Source organism: Microcaecilia unicolor, chromosome 1 (genome assembly GCF_901765095.1).
Source record: "Microcaecilia unicolor chromosome 1, aMicUni1.1, whole genome shotgun sequence".
NCBI lineage: Eukaryota > Metazoa > Chordata > Amphibia > Gymnophiona > Siphonopidae > Microcaecilia > Microcaecilia unicolor.
This window is the reverse complement of record NC_044031.1, coordinates 600,044,950-600,072,446: the sequence shown is the minus strand read 5'-3', so window position 1 is coordinate 600,072,446 and position 27,497 is coordinate 600,044,950. Positions and strand designations below refer to the sequence as shown.

The 27,497-nt window shown below is 43.8% G+C and overlaps 1 protein-coding gene across 1 annotated transcript in view; it reads left to right on the top strand.

The window, feature by feature from the left end:
* COL22A1 (collagen type XXII alpha 1 chain) overlaps nt 1-27,497 on the top strand; it is a 743,309-nt gene that overhangs the window by 682,830 nt on the left and 32,982 nt on the right. The window contains exons 56-57 of the mRNA XM_030219538.1: nt 1,910-1,963; nt 4,976-5,047. Of these exons, the coding sequence (XP_030075398.1) occupies nt 1,910-1,963; nt 4,976-5,047 (126 nt within the window). The remainder of the gene's footprint in view (nt 1-1,909; nt 1,964-4,975; nt 5,048-27,497) is intronic.

Sequence of the window (27,497 nt, the reverse complement as noted above, 5' to 3'; positions counted from 1 at the left end):
TTGGCACGTGACAAAGGGGCAGTAAATTTGAAATCTCGTTGGTTCTGCTACAGGCAGAATAAGCGAAAGAATGTTGTTAGAGTGTGCATTGGAGTCGTCGTCGTTGTCGTTGCGCAACTGTAAGACTTTAACACTGGCTGAACTAATAGAAGTTCTTAAAAAATTAGAAAACAAACAAAATCAAGCATCTATTGCTAAAAAATATGGTATCAATCCCAGTCAAATTTCACGTATCTTGAAGCAGAACGTTCAGCTTCTGGAAAACTGGCAAAACAATACAAATCCACACAGGAAACGAAAATGGGCGGGAAAAGCTGAGGATGTAGAAGATGCTCTTCTTCGGTGGTTTTCTCAAGTCAGGAGCAGACAGTTTCCTGTCAGTGGTCCACAACTTATGGAGAAAGCTAATCAGCTAGCTGAAAGTCTTGGACTAACTGAATTCAAAGCCACTGTTGGATGGTTAGAAAGATGGAAGGAGAGGAACAACATAAAATTCAAGAAACAGCATGGTGTAACACAAGACGCTGATGACTTTGGTGCTGAAAATTGGGTTGTTTCAGTTCTTCCTATCATGCTGACAAAAATGGTCTCTACTGGCGAGCGATTCCTGATGGAACACTTGCATTCAAACAAGCCGAAACTACAGGAAGTAAAACGTCGAAGGACCGACTGACGATCCTCCTTTGCTGCAATATGGATGGGAGTGAGAAGTTGGAACCACTCATTACTGGAAAGAGCAAACAGCCCTGTTGCTTAAAGAATGTTAAACGACTTCCTGTGTCATACGAGGCTAACGCAAATTCATGGATGACTGGGGAAATTTGGAAGCAGTGGCTAAAGAAGTTAGACACTAGAATGCGGGCACAAAAACGTCAAATTTTGTTGCTTTGTGATAATTGTGCTGCACACAGTGATGATGTCAGGCTGTCTAACGTCAAGGTGGTCTTCCTGCCACCAAACACTACCTCTCTGATCCAACCTATGGATCAGGGCATAATAGCCAATTTCAAACAACATTATTGGGCTCTTGTGCTACGTTGACACTCGTTGATTTCCCCCTCAAGAATAAAATCACAGCTATTGCAAGGAAGATAGGAAAGCTCATCTAGGACTTGCACAAAGTAGAGGTATTTGCAGATCTATCCCCTCCATCTCCTCTGCAGCACAGACAGGAAAGAGTGGAGCAAAATGGCAGAGGGTGACCAAGGAACTAGGTCATGGCTGGCCGTGACCCGCTGAAAATTCACAGATAGCCTGTTATGGGGTTTTTAACCGGCCAGACCTGCCCTCTTCAGTTAAATGCTTTTGAATATCGGGGTACTGAATTTTGCCCTTATGATAATATTGGGGCTGATGACTGATAAATTGGGTATGTTATTCAGACATAATATTGGCTGTATTGGTGCCCATGTAATTCTGGTGGTCTCTCTATACATTTTTTTAAAGGAGTCTTTCAAGCTAGATGATTATTTTTCTCCTTTATTTTTGGTAAAAGGTTTGGGTTTTTTTCCACAGAACTATTAGCCTAGCCTTGGTGTAAATAATATTCGTTTTTAATACAGGTCATCATGTAATTTCCCTTCTACAAAGAATAGAATCTTAGGAGAAAAAAGGGGGATTTTGAAGATGATCCTCTTATAAATGGATAGAACTGAAATGGCCAAAAATTACTCCAACAAGAATTAGACCTGTTTATCTCTGAAACTTGAGTTTGTTATAACTATATGTGGGAAATCCAAAAAATCGTATTGTCAGGCATGATCATGAATAGACATTAAAAATTCCTGGTGCATGTCCTAGAAATTTTGCAAGTAAGAGCCAAGTGATAAAACAAAGCATGTTATTAGTTTGTCCAAATGGTGTCAGAAAAGTTGATGCATTCATTCTCATTCCAATTACTTTTGTTTAGGGTAAAAACGGAGCAGCAGGGCCCCCAGGGAGTGCTGGAATTCCAGGTACCCCAGTAAGTACAGTGTATGTGTGATATCTGAACTTTGACAAATGTTAATACTAAATGAACAAGAAAACAAAAACTTAGATGACTACTTGGAGAATATAAGATAGAGAAGATATTTCAGTTGAAAGTTGGCTTGGAGAAGATATTCAGAAGTGTTGTTAGTAGGGGCTGTTAATAAGACAAGAACTACAAATATAGAATATTTATCGCTGTAGGGGAGAATGCATGGTGCATGCCATTCATCCCCAGCTTCCTTCCTTTTTCTCGACTCCACTATTTAAGCATTAATGAGTAGCATAAAGCAAAATCAATAACTATCTGCTAAGATATAGTTTGAAGACTTCAGATCCCCGGTGCCATTCTCTCTCTTTTGAACAGCACCGCTCCGCTATGCCGCTGGTTATTTATATAACTACCAGTGCGGTAAAATGCGGGAATCCTCATCAGTCAAATCTTCCTCTTTTTTTATTTTTTTACCGCAGTTTAACAGTGTAAATATCTGCAAAATTTGCACTTATCTTTTATTCAGGCCTTTTTCTGGTAGGTTCGCTACTAGAGCAAACCTACCAGAAAAAGGGCCCCTGAATGACTTATTCTGTTCCTCTCAATGGGAGGGGCATGAGTGTGTCAGGGGCATTCCAACAAGTTATGTGCGCTGTTACAGAATACTGCATCAGCACACCTAACTTGGGCACCAGCATTTACATCAGATTACAACAGGCATGATCTGGTGCCCAACGTTTGGGTGCAGGAATTAGCACTAAGCACAATTCTATGAAGGGTGTATGCCTTTTATAGAATCACGGTCATCGCCAATCTTTATTGGTGCTCAATTGTGAGTGCAGTTTATAGAATTCTACCCCCCCCCCCCCCCCCATTGTATGCCTGTTAAAAGTGTATTTAAAAAATATGGCATTATCAGCTGTTGAGGAGCCAACCATGAAACTGCATTGATCTCTATGTATGATATCACTTACAGTCAACACTGATCAGAGATACTGAGCAGTGGTTTGCAGTTAGCATGGGGTCTATGTCAATTTTTTCTAGTGCCACTAATCTCACCTCTACAAAGGATCCCCCACTAGGTCCCTGGAAACTAAGTGGTCAACATTCAGCATGCTTTAAGTGAGCAGGAGAAGCTCCTGCCTGGATAAACCATCCTGACCACCTTGACAAAATTTAAAATAGACCTCAAAATGTTCCTTTTTGAGAATGCCTTCCTGACATGATAGGACTATCCCTGAAGAAAGACCTTCTGGTCAGTTCTGACATATCTACCCTTCCTTGTCTACTAATACCATCTTTCTAGCAACAATTGGAGTTCTGTATCTCCCCTCCCCTTTTATGCTTAACTTCTAGGTTGCTGCTGCTGCCAATCCACCCCTCTATTCCAATCAATCCCCCACCCGCAGGTTCTAGTCTTTCCTTCCAAGGGTCCCCCCAAGCAGGTTCTAATCTCTACTTCCAAGTCTCCCCCTCTCCCTACCAAGCAGGTTTAGTCTCTCTGATCCCTCTTCCTACCCCCTGGGCCTTCATCCACACAGAGGTGATCCCTGTTAAACTGTAGTGGGATGTGGAGACTAGCCAAGGACCATCTTTCCTTTAGTGTATGGTACAATGATCAGGGAAGCAGGAGCCAAAGATAAAGAATTTCAAACAAGACTGAGGTTATATATCAGCACCAGTTTTCCTCCAAGAGGTATATTCTCCCGTCATATCAATCACTAGTCAGGAGAGCATCTCCCTTGTTCCTGAACCTGTGGGGGTGTTTACAAGTCAAAGTCCACCAGGGGTTTCTTCAATCCTTAAAGGAACCCTAAGGGTCTCTACATAAAAATGGAAAATATACTGGAAATGAGCAAATATGTATTAGTTATGAAAGTACTAGATCAGCTGATGGATATTAGCTGATCAATATCACTGTTCAATTTGTTGCATGGGTTAGTACTGTTTTTATGTGAATTATAGATGTAACATTATCAATAGAAATCAAACAAAATAAAACATGGAAAAGAAAATAAGATGATACCTTTTTTATTGGACATAACTTAATACATTTCTTGATTAGCTTTCGAAGGTTGCCCTTCTTCCTCAGATCGGAAATAAGCAAATGTGCTAGCTGACAGTGTATATAAGTGAAAACATTCAAGCATTACTATGACAGTCTGACAGGGTGGGAGGAGGGGGGTGGGTATGAAGTATGCATGGGGACATCAAAGCATATCATTGATATTCTAACAGGATGGGTGTGGATAGGTGAGGGGAGGGTGATCAACAGAGACATACAGCTTTATGGTTTATAATGGGCTAGGAACCCCAGATCCTTGTTAAGTCCTTTCTGTTGGGTGTTAAAATATTCAATCATTCTGACTTCAAAGGTCTTACGTTCTTGTATGGTTTTAAAGTTACCTTTCAGGATTCTCACTGTGAAGTCACTGGTACAGTGTCCTGGTCCTGTAAAATGTTGATCAACAGGCGTGGGAACCCTGCTGGCACCAGTATTGTTCATATGATGTCTATGTAAATTGAATCTTGTCTTAAGCATCTGGCCTGTTTCTCCAATATAGCATCCTTCGTTACATTTTTTACACTGAATGATATATACCACATTGGAAGATGAGCAAGTGAAAGATCCCTTTATGTTGAATATCTTTCCTTTGTGGATGACTTTGGGGTCCTGTGAAATATTTTGGCATAGTTTGCAACTGGATAAATTACAGGGAAGTGTGCCCTTCTGTTCCTTTTCAGTCTGTGATGGAAGTTTACTTCTGATTAGCTTGTGTTTTAAATTGGGTGGCTGTCGGAAGGCCAGTATTAAGTATTAAGTATTAAGTTATGTCCAATAAAAAAGGTATCATCTTATTTTCTCTTCCATGTTTTATTTTGTTTGATTTCTATTGATAACCTTAAGAGTGGACTAACACGGCTACCACACTCCTCTACTTAGATGTAACATCAAAGTTTGCCATACAATGGAAGTAATCGTTGCAAATGCTCATGTCTTGCTTCCTTGTACAGGGTCAAAAAGGAAGCAAAGGAGAAACTGGCAGTGCAGGACTTCCTGGATTCCAGGGGCCCCGGGGGCCTCCAGTAAGTATTGATCACCCTGATGACAGATTTGTGTTTTGTATAGACAGGAGTGAGAACTAAGTTACAAGATTATTGATATATTTCTTGTATAGATTGATATAATCGGTGTTGAAAAAAAATGTGGGCCTGATATTCGAACCATCCAGCCAATACATAAAGTTAAGCACCAACACCAGTGCTTAACTTTATTCTTATATTCAAAGGCACTATCCATTTAATTAGCACCACTGAATATATATCCAACAACGACACCAGTAACTACATATTGAATGTTAGGAGGGGCATTTTCAATATGACATTCAAATGGCGCAATAAGCATTTACTGGAAAATGTTTAAAAATGTAAGTCCATAATGGAAGAAATAAATAAACATGTTCCAATATTTGAAAATATACAAAAAAAAAAGTTTAGAAAGAGTATGCACTGCAAATGTCATAAATGTTCTGAGGTAAACATCTCCACCCTTTGGAAATACACTACACAAAACATGCCATGGCGGTACTGGTCCCTGCTTCGAGAAAATGTGCATGGCAATGACAGTATGTTCTCTCCATGTGCAAAGCATGCATATATACCTCTTGCACATGGAGGAACGTTCCTCAGTATGACCAGTCATGTCTCCTTGGAGGGAGCCTAATTTCATTGTGTCAGAGACAGAGATCTCCTGGTCCTCCAGAGAAATTATCAAGCACCACCACCTTCTGTCACCCCACAACGTCTCCATGAGGGCAGCCAGAAAAGGTAAGTGTGAAGCAGTGCCCTCCAGGATCACAGTACCACTCATTTAAAAGCACCATACACAGGGAAGGTCATATAGTTTTTTCATAAGAAAGAATAACAAAACATTGGTGAAATCAGAATATCCAATGACAAGTAATTATGGGGCCCTCTCCACTAACCATTCAATGCCAAAATGAAAGGCTGCACATCTCTGGACAACCCCCCCCCCCCCCCCCCCAATCCAGCATCCTGCCCCCTGCATACATACTGATGGGAACATTTGCAGCAGCTCACTAAAGTGCCTTTGAGGGACTCAGTGTACATCTGCTTTACCCCACTGCTCACCCCCACCTCCCAGCAACCGTGCACATGCTACATGCTCCACAGAAAGGCCACCGTGCCATCCTCTGTTTATTATTTATTTATTTATTTATTTGTAGCATTTGTATCCCACATTTTCCCACCAATTTGCAGGCTCAATATGGCTTACATTTGCCGTAATGGCGATTGCTATTTCCGGTTAACATAATTACAGATGGTATAGGGGGAGGAAGTGATGTCAGCAGCCCGAATGGCGGCTTGAGACGAGAACTCCTAAACAGCAACGCGAAGCAGAAGAAGAAAAGCGTGCTCAACACCCCGTCCAGCGAAAATTAGAAATACGCGGTCTGAGAGAGAGGGGCAGATGACAATGGCGTCTGGGAGCGCTAAAATGGCCGATCTTCAGGCATACGCGTTCAAGCATAAGGAGGTGAAATTGGCTCTGCTCCCGGAAAAAGATGGCGTGGGCTCGAGCGCAACGCAACCAGTGCCCCAAAAAGTAGAAGAAATACTGGGAGATGCTACGGAGAACTTGCCTCCACAAGAAATCTGGGCAAAGCTTTGCACCTGGTTCCAGGAGATTCGTACGGACCTGAAAGATCTGAAGGAGGTACGGCAAGACATTGCAGCCCTAGGCACGGAGCTCAGAGGAGAGATGACGGAGCTGGGCAAACGTGTAGCGGAGGTGGAGTTGGGCCTGGAGGACAATGCGGCGGCAGTACAGGCCCTGGAGAGGCGAATACAGGGGCATACAGCGGACACCCAATATTTGCTGGACAAAGTGGAGGATCTCGAGAACAGAAGCAGGCGATCCAATATACAGATCCGTGGCATACCTGAAACTCCGGACTATCTGAACTGCGAAGAGGTGGTACAGCGTATCGCGGCCCAACTCTTGTCAGAACCGGATAAACCACAAGACCCAACCTCCATACTGATTGAGAGGGCACATAGAGCTTTGGGAGGCCGGAATAAGAATGCGCCTAAGGACATTGTGGCCTGCTTTAAAGAATATAAAATGAAAGAAGCGGTACTGCGCAGAGCGAGAGAAGCTGAGCCAATAGAATGGGATAGTTATCCCATAGAAATCTATCATGATCTGTCTTCCACCACACTTAAAAGGCGCAGAGAACTTAAGCCTCTAACAACCCAGCTCAGAGAAGAAGGGATCAAGTATAAATGGCAACACCCGTTTGCTCTGCTATTCTTCAAAGCGGGTAAGCAATGCAGAGTGGTGTCGCTGGAGGAAGCGCAAGAATATCTAGCGCGAGAGGGATCAGCAGAAGAACCAGGACCATCACAATCAGTCCAGCAGCCTGGGAAAGATATACCAAAATGGCAGCGGGTCTCCCAGGGAAAAGGAAGGCTGCGAAGACAAATCTCCGATAAGAAGATGATGCATTCTACAGATAATGGCTGAGAGCACACGAAGATCCTGAGGTGAACGAGTAGCACACCAGCGGTGAGATTGGTCCCCAAAAGGGGCAAGAAGTTGTGTGTTGTTGAGAAGTGACTTATAGACTGTTGCTGTTTAAAGGACGTGACTTCCACCTAGATGGGCATGCCATTAATGGGTAATAAGGCATGTCCTGATTAGTGTCGGGGGTTGGTAGGGAGGGGGTGGAGAGGGTTCAGGGGGGGTTGGATAGCACAGGGTGGTGGTATGGTATGAAGGGTAGAAATATGAGAATATGTCTATATGTACATGTGTGACGTTTAATGTGAGAGGCCTCAACTCACCCCAAAAAAGAAGACAGGTTTTTAGAGAGATGATATGCCTAAAATCAGATGTGATGTTTCTTCAAGAGACTCACCTAAAGCGAAGTCATGAATATTTGATGAGACATAGGCGTTTTCCTATAATATACGGGGCTTCAAGCTTAGATAATAAAAAAACACGGGGGGTACTAATAGCCCTGTCTAACTCCCTCCCATGGGAAATACACAAAACATTAAAAGATAAAACAGGCAGGTATGTGATAGTAGTGGCATCGCTATATAATGTATATTATACTATGGCATGTGTGTATGCCCCCAATGAGGGGCAGGAACGTTTTTTGAAGGAGCTAGAAGGGGTTCTACAAAAAGTAGCAAGGGGTCAGCTCCTAGTGGGAGGTGATCTAAATCTTACAGTGGCCCCCCTAGTGGACAATTCAGGGGGAAAGGTGACCTATACTAAAAAGGACAGGGCTGCGTTGAAAGAGTGGATGGCAAGATGGGGGCTGATGGACATATGGCGAGAGTTTCATGGCTCAAAAAGAGATTACACATATTTTTCCCCCAAATATAGTACATACTCTAGGATAGATTATTGGCTGGGAGATGGTATGATAAGGGAGAGAACGAAAGAGGTGTACATTGAGCCAAGAACTTGGTCAGATCACTCCCCGGCAGTGCTGTCTATGAGGGTGGGAAATGAGAGCAAAAGGCAGAGACATTGGCGTATGAATGAGGCGCTCCGGTTAGACCCGCAAAATGTCAGTGAAATTGAAAAATATATCATAGAATATCTCAAATTCAATGATACAGGAGAAGTGCAACCAGCTAGCCTCTGGGAAGGGTTAAAAGCAGTCTTGAGGGGACAACTGATAGCACTTCAGGCTCATCTTAATAAGACGAGGACAGAGCGGGAAACCTCCCTTAGGACTGTGGTGGCAGACATGGAGAGACAGCACAAAGCAGACCTATCTGACAGTAAAAAGACAGAGGAGCTACACCAGCTTAGGGCACAGCTTAATGAACTACAGATGGCAGAGATAGCGATGCAGATGCAGCAAGCCCAACAAGAACACTTTGAGTTTGGGAATAGAGCCAGTAGGATGCTTGCCCATAAGCTTAGAAAACGAGCCCAACGTAATGCCATCTCGGGTATAAAGTGTGAAAATGGGGAGATATATAACCAAACAGAAAAAATACAGGAGGTATTTTGGAACTTCTATAGTCGGTTATATCAATCAGAACAACGGGCCTCTTCAGAAGAGATGGCCCAGTATCTACAGAGGGTGGGGATCCCTAGGGTATCGGGGGAGGAATTGGAGACACTCTCAGGCCCCATGACACTGGAAGACATAGAGAGGGCAATAGCAGAGCTCCCCAACAATAAGGCTCCAGGCCCCGATGGTTTCCCTGTCCGGTTTTACAAGCTATTTGCCAAATGGCTAGCGCCATTATTGCTCAGGGTAGTTGCCTCCTTCGATGAAGCACAGGAACTGCCATACTCATGGAGAATGGCAGAGATAGTTCTAATACTGAAACCGGGTAAGGATCCTCTACAGTGTGGGTCCTACCGACCAATTTCGCTGTTAAATACAGATTATAAGATCTTTACCAAAATATTGGCTAAAAGGCTACAGGTGATAATGCCCTATTTAGTGCACGAGGATCAAGCGGGCTTCATCGCTGGACAGCAAACGTTTGACAACATTAGGTGCTTATTACATATCGTCCAGCAAATCAGGGACGAGACAACACCAGTGATTCTGTTCTCGGTGGACGCAGAGAAAGCATTCGACCGAGTGGAATGGTCATTTCTATTCACAGTTCTAAAAAAGATAGGCATAGAAGGCAGGTTCCTGGCATGGCTCCAGCTGCTCTACACTAACCCAATGGCAGCAATTAAGATTAATGGGTCACTTTCTAAGCCACTGGGACTGGGTAGGGGCACAAGGCAAGGTTGTGCGGTCTCTCCACTGCTGTTCGCATTGTTGATTGAACCATTGGCCAAGATGATTAGGGAGCATGAGGAGGTAAGGGGGGTAGTCAGAGGCAAGAGAGAGCATAAGATCATGCTTTTTGCGGATGATGTATTGCTGACCCTAGCGCAGCCCTGCCAATCTTTAAATCGGGTGATGGAGCTTATGGCCCAATATGGACGTCTGTCAGGCTTTAAAATCAATGCAAATAAATCAGAGATACTCAACCTCACGGCTCCGCAGCAGGAGACAAATGCGATAAGAGAAGCTCACCCGTTTGTATGGGCAGAGAAGTCTATCCAATATTTAGGTATCCAAATCACTGATAAAATAGAGACTATGTTCCAGGCGAACTTCCCAGGGAAGATGAAGGAGCTGTTTGAGGAATTAGACAGATGGGAGGGCCTGACTCTGTCCTGGCTGGGGAGAATTCATGCCATAAAAATGATGCTCCTGCCTAAACTACTGTACTTATTACTGGCCCTGCCGATACCGATTCCTCACACGTTTTTTCAATCCCTGAATCGGAAAATATTTGCCTACATCTGGAGGAAGAGACCCCCAGCGGTACGTAGGTCGATGATGTTCCAAATCCCAATTAAGGGAGGTATGGGGGTCCCAAATTTCTACCTGTACTATCAAGCAGCACAATTGAGGATACTCGCAGAGTGGTATCCAGAGAATAATAAGAAGAAAGAGCATGGATGGGTACCCGATACTTGGGAGATATTCTATGGTCCCAGGGGAGTGAAATTCTGGCCACTGCTCGGAGAATCCCGACCGGATTAAGCCACCTGTTGCACACATGGCTACAGTTGCAAAGACGGGTATTCCCAGATAGAAAATACTTCTCGCAAATGGCCATCTGTGGAGCGCTGGTTTCCCACTGGCGTCGGGCTACTACTTTCACCCTCCTGCAGTTTTCAACCTCTCCCCCTACCTCAGTCTCACTGCTTCTCATCCTTTGAAGTTCACTCCATCCGTCTATTCCACCCACTGCCACTCAGAGTTGCAGTCATTTACCGCCCCCCCCCCCCGATAAATCCCTCCATTCCTTCCTTACCGACTTCGATGCCTGGCTCACCGTTTTTCTCGAGCCCTCATCCCCATCCCTCATTCTTGGTGACTTCAATATTCACACTGATAACCCATCCGACTCATATGTTTCTCAGTTCCTCACTCTTACCTCCTCCTTCAACCTCCAACTGAGCCCCACCACACCTACTCATAAATCTGGCCACTGTCTTGATCTCATCCTCTCTTCCACCTGCTCTCCCTCCAATTTCTGCGTTTCAACTCTTCCTCTCTCTGACCATCACCTAATCACATTCACACTTCAGCACCCTCCCCCTCAATCTCGCCCCACACTAACTACTACATCCAGAAATCTCCAGGCTGTTGACCCCCCCACCTTATCCTCTTGTATCTCTGACCTCCTCCCTTCCATCTTGTCCTCCAAATCTGTTGACAAAGCTGTCTCCATTTACAATGCCACTCTCTCCTCTGCTCTTGACACCCTTGCGCCACCCATCTCCCGTCCCACAAGGCGTACCAATCCACAGCCCTGGCTGACCCCTTGCACCCGATACCTTCGCTCCTGCGCCCGTTCGGCTGAACGCCACTGGAGGAAATCTCGCGCCCATAATGACTTCATTCATTTCAAATTCATGCTATCCTCCTTCCAATCCTCCCTATTCCTCGCTAAACAGGACTATTACACCCAATTGACTAATTCCCTCAGCTCTAACCCTCGTCGTCTCTTTGCCACCCTCAACTCCCTCCTCAAAGTGCCCTCCGCTCCCACTCCCCCCTCACTCTCTCCGCAATCTCTGGCCGACTACTTCCGTGACAAGGGCCAGAAGATCAACCTTGAATTCACCACTAAACCTTCTCCTCCTCCTATAACCCACTCTCTCAACCAACCTACCCAGGCCTCCTTCTCCTCTTTTCCTGCTATCACCGAAGAGGAAACCGCCCATCTCCTTTCCTCCTCGAAATCCACCACCTGTTCCTCAGACCCCATCCCCACCAACTTATTTAACACCGTCACTCCTACTATCACCCCCACCATCTGTCATATCCTCAACCTCTCTCTCTCCACTGCAACTGTCCCAGACACCTTCAAGCATGCCTTGGTTACACCACTCCTCAAAAAACCATCACTTGACCCTACCTGTCCCTCCAACTACCGCCCCATTTCCCTCCTACCCTTCCTCTCCAAGATACTTGAATGCACCATTCACAGCCGTTGCATTGATTTCCTCTCCTCTCATGCCATCCTCGATCCGCTTCAATCCGGCTTTCGCCCCCTACACTCGACAGAAACAGCACTATCTAAAGTCTGCAATGACCTGTTCCTCGCCAAATCTAAAGGTCACTATTCAATCCTCATCCTCCTCGACCTATCCGCTGCTTTTGACACTGTCAATCACAACCTACTTCTCGACACACTTTCCTCCTTTGGGTTCCAGGGCTCTGTCCTCTCCTGGTTCTCCTCTTATCTCTCCCATCGTACCTTCAGAGTGCACTCTCATGGCTCATCCTCCTCCCCTATCCCGCTCTCTGTTGGAGTTCCCCAGGGTTCTGTCCTTGGGCCCCTTCTTTTTTCAATCTACACCTCTTCCTTAGGCTCCCTAATCTCTTCTCATGGTTTCCACTATCATCTTTATGCTGACGACACCCAGCTTTATCTCTCCACACCAGAAATCACTGCGGAAACCCAGGCCAAAGTACTGGCCTGCCTATCCGACATTGCTGCCTGGATGTCCAACCGTCACCTGAAACTAAACATGGCCAAGATGGAACTTATTGTGTTCCCACCCAAACCCACTTCTCCTCTCCCTTCACTCTCTATCTCAATTGATAACACCCTCATCGTCCCTGTCTCATCTGCCCGCAACCTTGGTGTCATCTTCGACTCCTCCCTCTCCTTCTCTGCGCATATCCAGCAGATAGCCAAGACCTGTCGCTTCTTCCTCTATAACATTAGCAAAATTTGCCCCCTCCTCTCCGAGCACACCACTCGAACTCTCATCCACTCTCTCATTACCTCTCGCCTTGACTACTGCAACCTACTCCTCACCGGCCTCCCACTTAGCCATCTATCCCCCCTTCAGTCCATCCAGAACTCGGCCGCACGTCTTATCTTCCGCCTCAACCGATATACTCATATCACCCCTCTCCTCAAGTCACTTCACTGGCTTCCGAAAAGATACCGCATACAGTTCAAGCTTCTCCTACTCACCTACAAATGCACTCGATCTGCAGCCCCTCCTTATCTCTCTACTCTCATCTCCCCTTATGTCCCCACCCGTAACCTCCGCTCTCTTGACAAATCCCTCCTTTCAGTACCCTTCTCCACTACCGCCAACTCTTGGCTTCGCCCTTTCTGCCTCGCTTCACCCCATGCTTGGAACAAACTCCCTGAGCCCATACGCCGGGCCCCCTCCGTACCCATCTTCAAATCATTGCTCAAAGCCCACCTCTTCAATGTTGCCTTCGGCACCTAATCACTACACCTTTTCTCAGGAAATCTAAACTACCCCAACTTGACATTTCGTCCTTTAGATTGTAAGCTCTTCTGAGCAGGGACTGTCCTTATTTGTTAATTTGTACAGCGCTGCGTAACCCTTGTAGCGCTCTAGAAATGTTAAGTAGTAGTAGTAGTAGTAGTAGTAAAGCCTACCAGGGATGGGCCCGTAAGGGGTTATATATGTTGGGGCAGTTATGGGTTAAGGGGGAGGTCAAGGCCTTTGAGATGTTGCAAGAAGAGTATGGTTTGGAGGAAAGAGACCTGGTGTACTACCATTGCGTAAGGAACTACCTCCATAGACGTGCAGGGGAGGAGTTGGATTTGGAAATGGTCTTAGAGAGTGCAATTCGGGGAAGGGGAGGGAGAGGAAGTATAACCAGGAAGTATAGGGCACTCCTCTTGCTTTCCTCTCCCCAGGACTATTATGTGGGCAGGTGGGAACGGGAATTGCAAATAAATTATCCACCGGACTGTTGGAGGAATATTTATAGATATTTGCTGAAACCCTCTATCGCGCAGCCACTAGTTGAAAATGGATACAAAATATTATACTGGTGGTACTATACACCGGATAAACTTCGAAAGATATATCCACAAATATCAGCAGAATGTTGGCGGGAGTGTGGGAAGAGGGGCACATTCATACACATCTGGTGGGACTGTCCAAAGGTTCAAAGGTATTGGGCCCAGGTGTTAACGATGGTCCATACAATAATAAAGGTGGAATACCCATGTAGAGCAGAACACTGTCTACTGCACCTTCGGCCCCCCAAAATCCAGGTACACTGGCATAAGCTAGCTGTTCAATGTTTTGTGGCGGCCAAGATTGTGCTAGCAAGGGCCTGGAAACAGATAGAAACGCCAGCAATACAGCTGGTAATTAACAAAGTGGACCTCATCTATCAGATGTCAAAGCTAACGGCCTTGCGAAAAGGAAAGGTTAAGATGTTTCAGAAAGTGTGGCAAACATATGAACATGGAAGGGTAGTTATTAATACTACCACCAAAGTGCTAGTGGGAAGGGAGGGGAGGGGGGAGGGCATAGGGGGAGATTCAATAAGTATGCTATTGAAATATTGTTAAGTTGCTGAGTTTGGAATATGTAATATATATATATATATCATGTGTGTACATTCATGGTAAAGAAGAATACATTATGGTGTTGCATGAAGGTTCCTGAATAATAACTTGGATTATAATCTACATTAGGTCATTGTTTTACATAAGATTTAGGGTGGTAGTGTTTGTCATGTGATAAGATTTCGGTCTTGTATAGATCGTGTGTAGTGTTATTATTGAATTAAGATGGATATTTATGGTATGCCTTCTTGAAGAGATCTGTTTTCATTAGCCTTCTGAAGATGGTTAGATCTTACGTTGTTTTTATGGCCTTCGGTAGTGCATTCCATAGCTGCGTGCAGATGTATGAGAAGCTGGTCGCGTATGTGGATTTGTATTTTAGCCCTTTGCAGTTAGGATAGTGGAGATTGAGGTATGTGCGTGATGATCTCTTTGTGTTCCTCATAGGCAGGTCTATAAGGTCTGACATTTAGGTCGGGGCTTCCTCGTAAATGATTTTGTGGACCAGGGTGCAGACTTTGAATGCAATTCATTCTTTTAAAGGGAGCCAGTGTAGTTTTTCTCTCAGGGGTTTGTCGCTTTCGTATTTCGTTTTTCCAAATATGTGTCCGGCTGCCGTGTTTTGAGCGGTTTGAAGCTTCTTAATGATTTGTTCTTTGCATCCGGCATAGATGGCATTGCAGTAGTCTAGATGGCTTAGCACCATTGATTGTACTAGACTGTGGAATACTTCCCTTGGGAAGAAAGGTTTGATTCTTTTAAGTTTCCAAATTGAGTAGAACATCTTCTTTGCTGTATTTTTCGCATGTTCTTCAAGTGTGAGATTTCGGTCAATTGTGACTCCCAGAATTTTCAGGCTGTCTGAGACCGGAAGGATGTAGTCTGGGGTGTTTATGGTGTTGGGTTTGCTTGTGTTGTATTGTGAGGACAGGATGAGACATTGAGGCTCATTTTCAAAGCACTTAGCCTCCCAAAGTTCCATAGAAACCTATGGAACTTAGCCTCCCAAAGTGCTTTGAAAATATGCCTCATTGTGTTTTTTCTGCTTTTAGCTTTAGTTGGAATGCGTCCACCCATGAGTTCATTGTTCGGAGGCTGTGTGTGATTTCATATGTGATTTCGGTTATGTCTTGTTTGAATGGGATGTATATCGTGACATTGTCTGCATATATGTACGGGTTGAGTCCTTGGTCAGATAGCGATTTGGCTAGTGGTGTCATCATTAAGTTAAAAAGGGTTGGTGAGAGCGGTTATCCTTGTGGTATTCCGCGTTCAGGTTTCCACGGTGCTGATGTTCTTGATTTGGAAGTCACTTGATAAGTCCTTGTTGTTAAGAAGCCTGTAAACCATCTTAGTACGTTTCCTCCAATCCCGAAGTAGTCTAGGATATTCGAGAGTATTTGGTGGCTGACCATGTCAAACGCGCTGGACATATTGAATTGTAGGAGTAGTACATTGTTCCCAGTTGCAATTAGTTGCTTAAATTTGGTTATGAGAGTGGTTAGCACTGTTTCAGTGCTATGGTTGGATCGAAATCCTGACTGTGATTCATGTAATATTGTGAATTTGTTTAGGGTAGGTGGTGAGTTGTTTGGTTACCATACTTTCCATTAGTTTTATTATCAGGGGGATGGATGCTACTGGTCGATAGTTGGCTGTGTCATTTAGTTTCTTTTTTAAATCTTTGGGTATGGGTGTAAGTAGTATATTACCTTTGTCCTTGGGGAAAAGTCCATGTTGTAGCATGTAGTTCAGGTGTGATGTAAGGTCTGTTATGAAGCATTTGGGCCACCTCATCTCACACAGCACCTGTGTACTGCATACCTACCCCATCATCACCCCCACTCCCAGTCTGGCTGTAGCCATCTGTCACAGGCTATGTAAGGAGCATTGCACAACATGTCCAAAAATATTTCTGTATGTGATGCCAAGAAGGCCCATCACCACTCTGTCTCCGCCAACTTGTGTTTTGTAGACTATTCAGCATCCACAGGGACCTTGAGGCGCTTAGATGCCAGTACAGGAAGATACGGTGGGAAGACCCAGGCCTCATCCAGAGCATGAGGGAGTGCCACAAGGCCCAACATAAGTCCCACTGACATTGCATCCCTATAACAGCTCTGTCCTGGATCAAGGCCTGAGTATGCAGCTACCCGCATTACAGTGTGTCCCCCAACCCCCATATCCAGTAGAATGTGCTGCTACCAAACCCAAACCTATGAGATGATATGGAAAGGAAGGGGAGAGGGGGGAAGGGACGCTGGGCATCACCTTCTTGTGACCCAGAAAAAAGAAGCCAGCATATCACACACAGCTGCCAATCATATTGCAGCAGCAATAAAACTGCAACCAGAAAGAACAACAATGGAAATCAAACCCACATCCCCTGCTTTGAGGGCCCATAGCCCAACCCCTATGCCACACAAGTAGCTGACAACTGAATGAGCAAGGAGGACAGTACACTGACCACAGAGGGCTCTGAGAACACAAGTTGCCACCCAAATGGATGACCTTGTATGAGCCACATCCCACATTGATTGTATATACTTTGTAAATATAGCATTGTGAGGTACAAAGATACCATCCTTCACCGAGGAAGATTTGGGAGAAATACCGGTGCCAGAAAAGATGTTCAAAGCTGATGAATCAGAGAAACTGAATGAAATCTCTTTAAACCTGTAAGATGTAATGGCGCAATTTGACAAATTGTAGAGTAGCAAATCACCTGGACTGGATGGTATTCATCCTGGAGTACTGATAGAACTGAACAATGAACTTGCAGAACTATTGTTAGTAATATGTAATTTATCTTTAAAATCAAGCATGGTACCAGAAGATTGGAGGGTGGCCAATGTAATGCCGATTTTTTAAAAAGGTTCCAGAGGTGGTCTGAGAAATTATAGACCGGTGAGCCTGACATCTGTGCTGGGCAAAATGGTAGAGACTATTATAAACAACAAAATTACAGAGCATATTCAAAAGCATGGATTAATGAGACAGAGCCAACATAGATTTAGTGAAGGGAAATCTTGCCCCACCAATCTATTACATGTCTTTGAAGGGGTGAACAAACATGTGGATAAAGGTGAGCTGGTTGATAATGTGTATCTGGATTTTCAAAAGGCATTTGACAGAGTAAAACTGTGGATTCCAGTAAATATCTCAGCACAAAATATTCCACTCATCTGCACATTACAGGAAGTAGGAACTCAGAGTATGTTCTCATCAGAAATAGTTCAAACCATTAAACATTAAAAAAGGAGTAAAAGCCTCAATAACTCAGCCCAGGACCCTTTTGACATGCAAATGTTCTCACAGACCATAAGAGTACCCTCACATGCATAAAAGCCTCCCTTGTTATGTTTAAGACTTTTTATATGAATTTTTTATATGCATGAAATAATCGTCAGTGGTTTTATCAGTATATAGAATAAATGGCCTTTAAACAGTAATTTCATGGGGCATCAAAGACCTCAGTGTTTGCACTAGAGTCACTCAGCCAAATAATAAACATGAGTGGAGGAGTGGCCTAGTGGTTAGAGCACCAGTCTTGCATTCCAGAGGTGGCTGGTTCAAATCCCACTGTTAGCTCCTTGTGATCTTAGGCAAGTCACTTAACTTTCCATTGCCTCAGGTACAGACTTAGATTGTGAGCCCTCCTGGGACAGAGAAATATCCAGTGTACCTGAGTGTAACTCACCTTGAGCTACTACTGAAAAAGGTGTGAGCAAAATCTAAATAAATGTTGAACAGCAAAGATGGTGTCTTGAAGAGAATGCTGTAAGACAGCTCTTCACCCAATTTACCTCAAACCTAAACTAATTACCTGAACTTATGCCAAAATGAAGGGGTAAGCAGTGTGTGATCCCCTCCACAGCTGTGAGATCTTCAGGTCCAATGGACCTGGAGGAAGTTCGGGGTCAAGTTCCTCTCTGCTGGTAGGGGCGACAGGAGGCTCCTCCAGCCTGAGGCAGAGACCACCTTTAGCCCTGAAGAACAGATGCCTCCAACATTGCCGGCATGGGGATGGCAGCAGAGGCAGGGAACACCCAGTGTCTTTGACCTAGGAGTACTTCCTGCAGAGGGGTCCGTTGCCAGCCCAGAACCACAGAATATCATTATCGGAGAAGAGATAACGGAGAGAGCCAGCGTTCTAACAGACTCAACTGCAACAGGAGGGGAACAACCACCCGAAGGAAATTTATCTGAGCTAACAGCGACTAGTAAGTCATTTTTGCCCGTAAAACCTGCAATTATAACTCTTGATTCAATTTGGGAGACCCTTGTGGGGCTAGAAAACTCTTTTTCCCAGAAATTACTTCTGGTGTCCCAAACTAAATTACCTTTGGAAAAGATTGCAAACTTAGAAATAAGAACAAGTAATATTGTGAAAACTATATTGTCAAATAATGAAACTATAAAATCTTGTCAGCAGACACAATTTAATCTGATAAAAGAAAATGCTTTATTACACCAAAAGACTAACAATTTGGAAAATCAACTAAGAGCAAAGACTCTTAGGTTGATTAATTTTCCTAAAATTACATCATTGGCTCCATTAATAATGTTTAAGAAATATTTGTCAGAAATATTAAGGATTCCTGAACAAGCTTATCCACCTGTGTCAAAAATCTACTATTTACCACCATATAAGAAAGAGAAACAAAAAGAAAGATTGGACCAAATTGAACAAGGAGCAGAAGCTTCATTTGACATATTAAATTTAACACAAATAATTCAAAAAGAGGAGAAGGGGACACCAACTACATTAATTGTCTCTTTTGTTTTGGAACCTGATCGGGATTGGATCTTTAAACAATTCTTTCGTCATAGAGATGAACTCTTTATGGACAGTAAAATTAGAATATTTCCTGACATTGCTAGAGTAACACAAAAGAGACGTCAAGCATTTATAAAGCTCCGTCCTAGGGTCCTATAGTTAGAAGGTTTATTTTGGTTAAATTTTCCATGCAAATGTGTGTTAAAAATTAATTCAGTTAAATATATTTTCTATGATTCAACTCACCTGAGTACTTTTCTAGATTCTAAGATTGTTGCTACCCCCAATCAACAACTAGCAGCATTATCTACATCTACACCGTAATGGATATGACAGGCATATTATGTGTCTCCTCTATTACCTAAGCTAATTTAGTGGAAAATTGTTTCATGAAATTGTACCTTGTTTCCTCTCCATTATTGTGGAAATGGATGAGATAAAAATATATTACCTTATATTTGGTTTGAATTGAAAAATGATGTTCAATCTGTTCCATTTTTGCATTTCAAGAGATTTATTGAACTATTGTTAATACTTATAAATAAATAATAATAAAATAAAATAAATGTTGAACAGCAAAACTTGCAACACTTATCTGAAGTAAACTTCCATCTCCAGACTGTTGTTCAGAAGTGGTCCCACCGATGGTGGCCAGAGTTTCACTCAATAAGCTACTTCAGGGATTTCTGGGACTAAAACACTGAAAGAACTATAAGTTCAGCCTTCATCCATCTACAAACAGACTAAAAAGACAAAAGAATAAACTGCAAGCACTTATAGTTCAAAGGCAGCATTCCTGCTCATCGCATCGCTTTCAAAGATGGCCGTACCGGAACGTACATTTTTGTAGCAGCCGCGATGTCATCGCTAATGTCAAAATTGTATGTAAAACAATTTTTGAAAATATGTACAGCTTTCACCAAGCATAGAAAGTTACACAAGGGAATGACAGCACACCTAACCTTATGCATGTGAGGGTGCTCTTATAGTCTGTGAGGACATTTGTGTGTCAAAAGGGTCCCAGACCAAGTTATTAAGGCTTTTCCTCTCTTTATAGTTTAATGGTTTGAACTATTTCTGATTACTTTCTGTAATGTGCAGATGAGTGGATTATTTTGTGCTGAGGATCAAACAGGGACCCCTGCTATCTCTCAGCGAGCTGTAGGCCTCATAGGCATGGGGACACCCACATCCCTGACATCATCCCACAACAGGACCACACTCAGCAGGGGGATGTTGAGGAGGAGAAGGAGAATCCCTGGAGGAGCATGCCCCCAATGGAGGGGGAAGAGGAAGACGGACCAACAGCCCCTGCAAGGATCAATGGAGCACCTGACTGCATCTCAGCTGGCCAGCCCCCCAGAAATGGCTGCAATGCCTGTGGCTGAGCCTACCCTCAAAGCCACCCCAGGCTAGCTCTTGCTGCACGTCACAGGCAGAAGCATGCAACAGAAGCTGGGATCCATAAGATGAGTGGATTATTTTGTGCTGAGGATCAAACAGGGACCCCTGCTATCTCTCAGCGAGCTGTAGGCCTCATAGGCATGGGGACACCCACACACCCACATCCCTGACATCATCCCACAACAGGACCACACTCAGCAGGGGGATGTTGAGGAGGAGAAGGAGAATCCCTGGAGGAGCATGCCCCCAATGGAGGGGGAAGAGGAAGACGGACCAACAGCCCCTGCAAGGATCAATGGAGCACCTGACTGCATCTCAGCTGGCCAGCCCCCCAGAAATGGCTGCAATGCCTGTGGCTGAGCCTACCCTCAAAGCCACCCCAGGCTAGCTCTTGCTGCACGTCACAGGCAGAAGCATGCAACAGAAGCTGGGATCCATAAGAACCATATAGCGGCAAATCCTCAATGAGCTGAGGTTGCTCCTTGAGGAGCAGTGGCAGCCTGAATGAAGTCCATGGACTTATTTTTGTTGCCATTAACACTGTTGGCATTTTTATTTATTTTACAAATACGATGTTCACTGTTACTTTCATATAAAGTTCTCTGTCTCCACTCTCTAAAAAGTGTGTACATTCCCTGATCTGCAAGGCTGACGTGCTGTGGTTTAAACACTCCTAGGCAAGCCCTGGGAAATGGATACTGTAAAACAAGGGGAAGGGAAAGAGATGTCTGAGACAGTGGCATAGCTACGTGGGGCCTGGGGGAGCCAGGCCTATCCCCCCTACCTGTTACACTTGTGGTGGTAAATGTGAGCCCTCCAAAACCCACCCGAAACCCACAGTACTCACATGCAGGTGCCCCCCCTTCACCCCTTAGGGCTATGGTAGTGGTATACAGTTGTGGGGAGTGGGGTTTTTTTTTTTGGGGGGGGGTTGGGGGCTCAGCACACAAGGTAAGGGAGCTATGCACCTGGGAGCAATTTGTGAAGTCCACTGCAGTGCCCCCTAGGGTGCCCAGTTGGTGTCCTGGCATGTGAGGGGGACCAGTGCACTACGAATGCTGGCTCCTCCCATGACCAAAGGGCTTGCATTTCGTCGTTTTTGAGATGGGCGTCCTCGGTTTCCATTAAAGGCGAAAACCGAGGTCGTCCATCTCTAAGGTCGACCATCTCAACATTTAGGTCAACCATCTCTTATGTCGACCTAAATGTTGAGATTTAGGCGTCCCCGACCGTATTATCGAAACAAAAGATGGATGCCCATCTTGTTTCGATAATACGGGATGCCCCGCCCCTTCGCAGGACCGTCCTCAGAGATGGGCGCCCTTAGAGATGGGCATCCCCGTTCGAAAATGCCCCTCCACATCTGAATAGGACATGAGATGGATATGTAGAGATGGATGTGGAGGGAAATCTATTAATTCCTATATTTGAGGGAGGTTAGGAAGTTTTTTTGCCTCCCATCTAATGATGTTTGTCTTATAACTTGCAAGGAGGGCCAACAGAGGATTTAATCTCTTTATCCTGGTTAAGAAGTAAAGCATATGGTTTATTAAGTTTGTTGTACTCCTTGGTATGTAAGAGTTTGGCGGAGGGAACTGTTCCCGACAATTGGGAAAAAAAGGAGTAATGCAACCTGTTTTGAAAGATCTGAATAAGGATAGTAGAGTTGTTTCTAACTATAGGCCTATTTCCAATCTCTGGTTGAAAAGGTGGTCTTAGTCCAACTGGTCAATTATTTGGAGAAAGTGTGTGCATTTAGCCCCTACTGATCAGGATTTAGTCTGGGGCATGGGACAGAGACACTCTTGAGTCTATTATTATCTAATGTTAGGGGGTATGTGGACAGAGGTAAAGTAGCCCTGGCTATCTCATTAGATCTCACATCAGCATTTGACTTATTGGATCATCAGTTATTACTGAGAAGGTTGGCCGACTTAGGCTTTACAGATCAGGTATTAGATTGGTTCATTTCTTTTTTGACCAATCATGCTTATTTCATCCAAGAGGGAGATGAAAGATCGTCTGTTTACCGGTGAAATGTGGAGTGCCTCAAGGTTCATCTCTTTCTCCGGGTTTGTTCAATGTATATGTGGCACCATTTGTTTGGTTGATTCAGTTGTTTCTGTTAGAAGTTTATGTGTATGGTGATGATATTCTGTTGCTTGTCTATTGTGATCCTTATCAACCAAACTTGGATCCCATTATAGATTGCCTATTGACCGTCTCTGGATGACTGAGGTAGAACAGTTTGATACTGAACATAGACACAACAAACGTTTGTTTGTTGGCTAACGGGACACCTGTTTAAGCCATCGGTGATGCTCATTGTCCTGGACAGCAGGGTTACCTTGTGTGATTCATTTTGGTACTTGGGAGTCGTTTTGGACTCTCAATGCAATTTGAGCATCAGGTTTCCTAGGTGATAAATGCAGGCTTCTATGCTTTATGCAGGCTGTGACAGGAACACCCATATTTTGACAGAGCTACTTTACATTTTTTTCTATTTTTCATTTATTTCAAAACTAGGTTATAATAATATAGTCTATTTGGGCATTGCCCGCTACCTTCTGAAAATGTTGGTATTCGGTTGTTGGGAGAGCTAGATTGTAAGCTCTTTGAGCAGGGACTGTCTTTCTTCTATGTTTGTTCAGCGCTGTGTACGCCTTGTAGCACTATAGAAATGCTAAATAGTAGTAGTAGTAGTACTAGGGCTGAGAGATCATATCACACCATTGTATATTCGGTACCATTAGTTGCCTCTGGAGTTCAGGTCTTTGTATAACCTTTGTTACAAACCTATAAACTGCTTTATGGGGGGTACGTCCACCTCTCTGGTCCCTTTGATTCAGTTTTATCATCCACGCCGTACTTTACGTTCTGCTGATTCTGCTTTGTTGGCACTGCCTAATGCACAGCAAGCACGCCTTTCTATTACACAAAGTAGTGCTTATTTTTGGCATTCTCCTTCTTTATGGGATCAATTACCTGTTTCATTACAGATGAAGACCTATTTGAGTCAATTTAATTCTAAACTGGTCTTATTTCTTGAGACAAGCTTTTGGTTTGGGAGGCTAACCTTGAAGCAGCTCAAAAGACCTGTTGAAGGTTGTACGTTTGTATGGATAGAGGAATAATGTTAGTTCTGTGTGAATGGTGTGCGTGAGTCTTTCCTATATTGACTGGCATTCTTTTCTATTTTTATTTAATTTTGAACCACTCTGGTGTATTTGAAGAGTGAAATATTAAGTAATGTAAACTATTCAATTATTAAAACCTGGTGTAAATGCCGATGCCTAAATTACATGTGGAACGGGCATATTCTATAACACTTTGTGTAAATTAAGAAACACCCACACCCGCCCATGCCTCACCTATGGCCACGTCCCCTTTTCAGATCCACATCTTAGAATTTACGTGCATCACTTTATTGATGTATGTCCAAAGTTACTCGCTCTAGTAAGCAATCAAGCAGCAGTATTCTGCGCCACCTGCAGAGCTTGTAACACTCCACACAGCAATCTACACAGCAAGGTATTACAATAATCAAAATGCGGTAACTCATAACTTTGCAAAACGGTATGAAAATTCTGCTCTGAAAGAAAATTGTGCAACCATCACCATGCACAATTTCAAAAACACTGCTCGAATCACATACCCAACCTTCATCAATAAAGTCGTGTCCAAGGTCACTCCTAAATTCTGAATGGAAGCAAGCCATTGGCACAAAAACAGAATCCAAATAAAAACCTGAGAAAAGACAAACCTCACCCAAGCGTGACAACCACAAAATTTGAGTCTTTGCCACATTCAAACTTAATCCATTCCTCCTTAACCAGGACTGAATCTTATAAAAATGAGACTCCACCAAGCGAACACTATCAACTACCGTATCTGATACTGGAAAAATAAAATGTATGTCATCAGCATACAAGCGATAACACACACCCATGTGCACTGAAACTTTACAAACCGGTAATAGAAACAAATTAAATAATAAGGAAGACAAGCAAGAACCTTGTGGTACTCCTGAAATCACAGTCATCCATTCTGACTTAGTAGTGCCATATATAAGCATGGCCAAGAGCCCTAACTAAAGAGTTGGAGCCAGCAGAGCCCTGCTTGATTCTGCTGGATTTGCTGAACCATTAGGATGAGTTTCCTCGGGCTTTGTTTATTTTGTAGTTAGGACTGTCAGCAAACTGATTTGGTCATCCTAGTTGGGTTTAATTAAAGAAATCTGGTAGCCAGTTATCTGCTGGCCATCTCCTTCCCTAGTAGCAGATTATCACTCCCTCTGTCTATTTGTTATGCTAGTTTACATATTGAGATGGCCTTCCTTATGTTAAACTAGTAGAACCATGCCTGTTTCCTCAACAATGAAATGGGCCCTAGGAAGGCTTTCATGTAAGCTTTTTTTTCTCTCTCCCCTGCCCTCCCCCTCCATGTCCCACAATTCTTCCCTCCCCTCCCCTGTCCAGCGATTCTCCTCTTCCCGGCCCTCTCATCCATGCCCCGCGATTCTCTCCTCTACTGTCCTCCCATCCCATCCATGTCCATCAATTCTCCTCTGCCCTGCCCTCTCTCCTCCCCTCGATTTGTACCTGAACGATCTCTGGCTGGCTTGCGCTGGCATCCGTTCCATTCGTAACATCCCTCCTGATATCAGCTTGCCTCCAGCGTTCCCTTCCCTCTCACTGTTTTACCTTCTGACGTCATTATGTCTTGACGCGAGGACGGGACAGTGAGGGGGAATGGAACGCTGGAGGCTGGCTAACGTCAGGAGATGTTACGAATCCAGGCAGCCAGACATGGAACGTTGGAGGTGCAAATTATTATATAGGATGGGTCTCTCCCCTCTTACTTGCTTTTCAGTTCTCCAACTTTACTCTCTCTCTACTTATCCACCTTTACTCCATTCCCCTTCAAATGCCTTAAATCCTTCCCATAATTCTTCTCTGACAATACAGCACCTGCTCATATCTACAAAAAATTAGAGAAGTTACTGGGGATCTTTTGAGCCCAGCTGCTAGAAGAAAGTGGCAAACCAGTGGCTGTCATTGAGTGAGCATGGCATACTGTGAAAGCATCCTACTTGAAACGAAGCCCAAGAAGAAGACTGGGGTGCCAAAGAACTTGTGACTGCACATTGGTTCACAGGCCCCATGGTTACTCACTGATCACCACCAGGGTGCCACTCTCCTAAGGGTTTTTTTTAAATCCATTACTCTGTTTACAAAAAAAGATGAACATCTGCAAAACATCAGTAAAACATGTGAACATTATATTCGAAAGAACTTTTCCATTTTGTGGCTTCATACGATTAGCTAATAGAAGTGCCCAAAAATATTTCACTCCCAGATAATGAGGGAACAGTGATTTATGTATTTATTTTAACTATTCAAGCTCATATGCTGCAGAAATAATATAGTATTATGTATATATTACATAATACAGTATAAAACAAACCAAAAATGAAAATGAACACCATAGAATAAAATGAGGTTAAACCCTTGAACCAAATGCTAGCATAACAAATTAAGGGACCGTTTTACTAAAGCCTGGCATGCACTAATGGACATTAGCATGTGCTAAGTACCGAGAAGCCCATTTTATACCTATAGACTTAGCATTTAGAGCGCACTAATTCCGTTAGTGTGCACTAAGGGCCAAATTCTGTAATTGGCACCTAAAGTTGTGCACACTAATTTGGCCACACAGACAAACTGTGCGGACAACTTAATTGAACAAGAAGCCAATCAGTGCTAATAATTGGCAATAAACCAATTATCGGCTCTATTTGGCAATAATTAGAATTTACGCGCATATCCAACTTTATAACGTTGTGCACCTAAATTCTATCATGCATAACAATTTTGGGGTGTGGTTAGGGGCATTCCTACTACTACTTATCACTTCTATAGCGCTACAAGGCATATGCAACGCTGTACACCATACATGAAGATACAGTCCCTGCTCAAAGAGCTCACAATCTAAATAGGACAGACAACAACTAAGAGGTGAGGGAATTAAAGAGGTGGGGATAAATGGTACAGGGCAAGTGAGTAGTGGTTAGAAGTCAAAAGCAGCGTTAAAGAGGTGGGCTTTTAGCCTGGATTTGAAAACGGCCAAAGACGGGGCTAGACGTTCAGGCTCTGGAAGTCTATTCCGGGCATGAGGTGCAGTGAGATAAAAGGAACGGAGTCTGTAATTAGCAGTAGAGGAGAAGGGGACAGACAAGAGAGATTTATTCCTGAAGGTGTTCCCAGATTTTATGTGCATTGATAGAGAATATAGAATAAGTGCCCCTAATTTAGGTGCCATTATTTAAGCCTGCTTATAGCAGACCTAATTGCAGCCACCTACAGTTAGGTGTACCTTAGTGCTAAGCACAAATCTATAAAGAAAGCATACTTTTTATAGATTTATGCTAAACGAGTTTTTAATTGGCACTGATTTTTAAGGTGCACTATATAGAATTTGGCCCTAAACTTTAGTAAAATGACCCCTTAGTTAAAGCAAGTGGAGAGTTGCTGGGTCCAGAAACTGACAGTGCATGGTTATACATAACCATGAGACTCATCTCTCTCATAGAAGGGCATCGGTTTGTGAGGAATCAGCTGAACATGGTGTTTGGTCAAGGATGTACCAGGGGGAATAAAGACCACTGTTGTTCTTCAGAGGGAGTCTGCGGATGAAGTTGTGCTGAGGTTGTGCCAACTTCTTCCATAACTTACACTTGTCCCAATCACACTGTGTATGCCAAGAATACTTCAGCAGCAATCATGAAAAACTGGAGCAGTGAGTGGATGGGTCCATGGTTCCAGTCTTTTATTATCATGATGGTAGATGGTGCCATGATGGTAGATGGTACCATGGTGGCATGAAGGGTTCTGTATTATTTGGTTAAAAAATGGTTAAAAT